General features: G+C 39.2%; 1 protein-coding gene across 1 annotated transcript; it reads right to left on the reverse strand.

Moving 5' to 3' along the window:
• Positions 1-3,556: 3,556 nt before the first annotated feature.
• LOC310806769 (uncharacterized protein) lies at positions 3,557-5,203 on the reverse strand (the record flags this gene model as incomplete). The annotated part of the gene is made up of 5 exons (XM_083673007.1): positions 3,557-3,854; positions 3,949-3,983; positions 4,106-4,225; positions 4,411-4,761; positions 4,891-5,203. The coding sequence occupies 5 exons, from the start codon at positions 5,201-5,203 to the stop codon at positions 3,717-3,719; spliced, it is 957 nt and encodes a 318-aa protein (XP_083529133.1). The 3' UTR covers positions 3,557-3,716.
• Between the last annotated feature and the right edge of the window lie 797 nt (positions 5,204-6,000).

Here is a 6,000-nt window from a genome sequence, read left to right on the forward strand (position 1 = left end):
ATGAAATGAAACTATTTCTCTTTCCCATATAATATTGTGTCGTCAGTCTGCAAGCCTATAGTGTCTAGCCATGTGGTGCGGATTGTCCTTCCTCCTGCTCCTCGCTGGTCATTATCAGAGTTCTCTATATGTCATACTGTTAATAATATAACCTCATGTGATGTAATATTATATAATATAATATACACTCACCGGCCACTTTATTAGGTACACCTTGCTAGTACCGGGTTGGACCCCCTTTTGCCTTCAGAACTGCCTTAATTCTTTGTGGCATAGATTCAACAAGGTGCTGGAAACATCCCTCAGAGATTTTGGTCCATATTGACATGATAGCAACATGCTGTTGCTGCAGATTTGTCGGCTGCACATCCATGATGCGAATCTCCCGTTCCACCACATCCCAAAGGTGCTCTATTGGATTGAGATCTGGTGACTGTGGAGGCCATTGGAGTACAGTGAACTTAATGTCATGTTCAAGAAACCAGTTTGAGATGATTTGAGCTTTGTGACATGGCGCGTTGTCCTGCTGGAAGTAGCCATCAGAAGATGGGTACACTGTGGTCATAAAGGGATGGACATGGTCAGCAACAATACTCAGGTAGGCTGTGGCGTTTAAACAATGCTCAATTGGTACTAAGAAAATATCCCCCACACCATTACACCACCACCACCAGCCTGAACCGTTGATTCAAGGCAGGATGGATCCATGCTTTCTTGTTGTTTACGCCAAATTCTGATTTACCTGCATAGTTCTTCAGCTCATTCAGGCCTGAAGAACAAGACAAGGAAATCAAGAAACAGTCACAATTGCAAACGTCATTTAACTTTACCTGCCATTTATTGTTCAGTGATATTGAATGTCTTTCTGAAATATTATATGAAAATGGTTGATTACCTAATTACATGGAAAGCTAAGCAACGTCTCTTTGTCATTCATTAACTATTTTGTAAACTTGTCAATTGTGCGAATATCAACAAAGTTGAGTAACCTTTATCCATGGCCTTCTTTATCTTCTCTCTGAAAGTGCCCTCCATCTGAGACACCACAGTCCTGATAAAACTCCCACACTGAGCACTGGCAGCACTGGCCTCAGACCAGGCTTTCAACAGAGGACAGAGCCATTAACATAGAGTTCAGTTCAGTTTGATGAAATTAAATTAAGTTAAATTAAATGACCCTAACTCAATTCACTTCGTTTAAATTACATTTTTATTTGAATCGATTCAATTCAATTACTCAGTTAAACATTAAACTCAGTAACATTAAAATTTACCATTGGGAGGCGCAGTCACCTGGGGCGGAATGACGCACAATCAAGCTTTTGTATTTTTTTTATTATTATCTTATTTTCTTAAGTTAGAATTAGTGTTACATAATTATGTTATTTTACTTGATTGGGTGTTACAAAGTGTAATGTGTAGATCTGTGTTTTATAAGACTCCAGTGTGATGTGGTCTTGGAGTATGTCATGTGGACAGAACTGTGAGGGTGAACACCCAATCAACACAGTGTTTTTGTGAAGATCTCTCCCTAAAGATTTACAGTACCATTTTACAGCGTATGTGGGTAATAGCATGGTAATAACCATGGTAATTACTGAAAGACAATTACCTTGATATTACAAGGTAAGGCAGACTGCAGTTTCCACATCCATTATTTAGCATGAAAGATGCTTGTTTCCTTTTTATTTGTTACACTGTTTCCATATTGTTCTTGAATCATTAAAACTGATGAGCACACATTTTATTTTATTTATCACCAAGAAACAGAGAAGGTAGTAACTATTGACATAGTATTAGAACTGGAAAATGCTATATTACCTATTTCCATTTTGTTCTAGCCTTGTATGCTGTCTTAACCTCACAACTAAGACCATGGTTTGTTACTGAAAAACAGAGAAGGTACCCAGTCAGCAGACAATTGTGGCCCAGAGCTGGTCTTGTGGTGGCACAAATGGCTGAGTGCTGGAAACATGAAGCATTATGTGGGCCAAAGCTGGTCCAAATGTGGGGGGCCAGCCCTGGCTGAGATTTGTCAATTTGCTGTGGGCCAGCTCTGGTATGAGGAATGTGGTCCTGATATGTTCCTGTAGCTACAGGGCCATCTTTGGTCAAAGTGTGGTTGGGACCTGGGCCACATCCACATGCTGGCCAAGGTCTTGCCCTTTCATGTCAAAGATAAGGCTCAGGAATGGCAGCCAGAGCCAGCCCACTTCTGGCCCATGGAACAAAGTTGTACCTGGGTCACATTCAGATGTCAGTAGAAAATAGATGAGGGCCAGATCTTGGCCATCATTACTCTGCTGACAGGGTACTTACTATGAAATAAAGTGGTATCAGAGCTGGAAAATGCTATATTAACTGTTTCCATATTGTTCTTCCCTTGTATCCCATCTTAACCTGACAAGTAAGACCATGTTTACCAAGGTTAGACCATCAATCAGTGGTAATACCTATCAGTATGCATGCATCCACTACATCATAAACCCAGCAATAAGCTGCCCAGTTTGTCTGATACATAGACCTATATGAAGGGTTTATGGATGACTCCATACAGTTAATGTAAAGGTTAATTATTAACACATTGAGACGTTGACACAAGTAATAATAAGCTGTCCAGTAGGTAATGTTGCTCTATAATGTTAGTGTTTGTGGGTGGAGAATGAATGGAGGCAACACCTTCAAAACCTTTGTATCACACTTGTTGTTGGAGTTGGCTCTTCTATTAGACTGAATAATATTTCCAATGATATTCCGCACAATATTTCATTTACAACAATAAGAATATGTTAGCTACAAATATTCATTAATTAACATAATATAGTCCTATGGCTCAAGCTCCACAGCTAAAGTTAGCTAGCTGCTTTCAACTGAGGCTAATGTTCGCTTATTGCTAACAAACCACTGAAATATTTAACAAATAAAAACATTACATAGCTACAGTATCTGTACTTAGCATAGCATCACTAGATTACCTTTACATTAACTGCATGGAAATCATCCATACAAACATAATGTATCAGACTCAGAGAGGAGCTTAATACTGTGTTACATTCAGTGGATGCATGCATACCTACTATAGGTAGCCTTATTTAATAGAAACTACCTTCTCTGTTCAAACATCTTTCATGCAAAATAATTACATGGAAACTACATTCCAACTTACCTTGTAATAACACATTTTCTTTCTTGTTACTGGTAACTACGGGTAATTACTGGTATGTACCATAGTTATTACCCACTTATTCCTAGCTGTTATGTAAAGTGCTACTGGATTTACAGTCTAGTTAGCTAGAAGACATTGAAGGGGACGTCTGTAAAGTGTTTCCCATCCATGAGATTACACATCTTCACTGAAACCCCTGTTTGTCCAGTAGTTAGATTCATCATATTAACTGTGATGAAAACACACACTGGATACAATATAACAACTGAGTCATAAAGCAATCAGGGATTCTGTTATAAGCTTTTATTCAATTATAGGCTAAATAAGCATATCAATAGCATTGGTGAGGCAAGTAAACCCTAAATTTCTAATTCATAAGTAGACATAATTTACTAGAAGCTAGCTGTCCTTTCGTCCCTCTGATTTAGCTATTAGACTATTTATTTACTGAAAGCAGTAAAAACATCTCCACAGGCCTTCAAAGTTCCCTCTTCAATAGTAGGTAGATGGGTGTGGTTTCCTTTCAGTGTGGGGAAGGGCTCCATATCTGTCACTCCTGCTGGAGGTACCTGACCTCAGAGTACACTGCAGCATCTCTGCTGGCCTTCACTCTTGGTCTACTGGAGGAGGAGGAGCTCCTTGGGGCGAAACTCACAGCTGCATAATTCAACACGTCACTGTTTTGGTTCTGTGAGAGAGGTGGAGACATGACAAGAGATCATACAAAACACATCTCCTGAGAACAACATTTTCAGTTGGAGAAAAGTGAAATGCCAGTTTACCTGATTGGCTGTGGATGGTGGACTTTCATTCTCCCCTTTAGATTAAAAACATACAAATTCACTATTTGTTTTTCAGTGATGTTTTATCTACATTCGTTGCATTATTATTATTATTATTATCTGTTCATATCATACAGAGCAACAAGTCTTGCTGTACCTCTTGGCCCTGTGTCCCTCCTCTTGCATATTCCACATGTCAGAACAATGATAACTATCATACATAAGATGTTTGATGCAACCAGTGCAATGGCAGTAGGAGTCAGAGGAAAATCCTGTTCTAAAAATAAAGAAAAACATACCATGTTTCTGCTAGTTTTCAATTTAAAAATGTCTTGATATCTAGTAGAAGTCATCTCAACACTATTGCATTGCAGATAAATTAAGCCTGTTATTAAAAAGATCTATAATGGTAAATTAGTGATTAAATGTTCAAGTGAAGACAAGAAATGAATAAGAATTTACCTTGAATGTCCAGCTTGGTCCCGTTCCCAAACAGTATCTCCCCACATGAGGCCACAGCACAGTAGTAAGTCCCAGCATCAGAGAGGCTGAGGTTCCTCTTGGGGAGGTGGTAGACACAGCTCTGTGTAGGAGACCCAGCCTCAGGACTCTTCTCACACTGATCACTCCTGTCTCCATGGGTGTAAATGATTCCTGGACGGGATTCTCCTGAGCCATGTCTGAACCAATAGACACTGTGTTCTCCTGCACAGGTCTCAGTGAGTATTGTACAGTTGAAAGTCACAGAGTCTCCTGGTTGGACTGACTCAGACACAGGCTGCTGAACAACATGTCGAATCCTGGAATCTGCACCTTCTATAACATAGTAATAACACATTTCTAATTGAATGTATCTAATTACATATAAGCCATACAGTTACCATTACATATAAAATCCTGATATGGTAACATAATATTTAATTTCCACCATATATGACTTACCTTCATGCATCAAAAACACCCCATGTCCGAAGATCATAAATTGGTAATCCCGTGCAGCACAGTAATAGATCCCCACATCGGACTGCTGTGCATCCAAGATTGTTAGGTCAAAACTGGTTCCATTCTTCTTTGCTGTAAACCGGGGGTTGTTGTTGAACTCCCCGAAGAACGTTGGAGTGTCGGACTGAGAGTAAAGCGTCAGCATGCACACTGGAGCTTGTCCTGCTATCAACCTGAACCAGGAGTAGTAGTTATCATGGTCCTTTGAGATGAAGCACTCCAAACGCACTGTCTCCCCAGGTATGAAGACCATTAACTGATTTGTTAGATAGACAGAAGCAAGAGACCCCCCTGGAGAAAAAAAATAAACTTATTGCAAATCTTGGCATATAGAATAACTATCTGATCTGAGTAGTGCCAGCAATTTCTAATGCACTAATATCCCACACTTATGCACTCCTTAAACCTTGGTCAACCTTACCTGCACCAAACCCCACAAACCAGGTGAGAAATAGTTTGTTCATTGTAATTCCCTCTCTGTGGATAGCATCCCTCATGCGTATACTAGTTGTCCTGTCTGTCAGGGGAGAGTGAGAGTCAGAGGGTTATGGTGTTTCTTTATACATGGCTGGAACCATGGTCTATGGGTCTGATTGGCTGCTCTCAGATCAGTGAAGACACGGAACATGGCAGTTCACCCTCCCCTCTGACCTTATTTCAACAGGTTATGCTACATTAGAATAGTTTCTGTATTTGTTCAACTGTTGATGATAATAGGGTGATAAGCCACTACTTAACGGTATTTGAAAAATTGTGCTTTCCAGCACCCACATTGAAAATGTCGATTTTCTTTTCAGTTCTTCAATTTATTAATGCCATTAAAATAATTGTTTTTAATACTGTGCCATTAAAACCATTAATATTATTATTGAGTATGAATACAGTTAATTTAATGCATTTATTTAAAAAAAAAAAAACAATGCACCTTTTATATTTTTCTATAATTTTCTTCTCCACATTTTCTTTCTGAATGTGTTTTTTGTGTCTCATTTTGATGATGTCACTATGACCAATGTAGGCCCCAACCAATAGGGGGAATCTTGCTCTATA

Source organism: Argentina silus (assembly GCF_951799395.1).
Source record: "Argentina silus genome assembly, chromosome: 1".
NCBI lineage: Eukaryota > Metazoa > Chordata > Actinopteri > Argentiniformes > Argentinidae > Argentina > Argentina silus.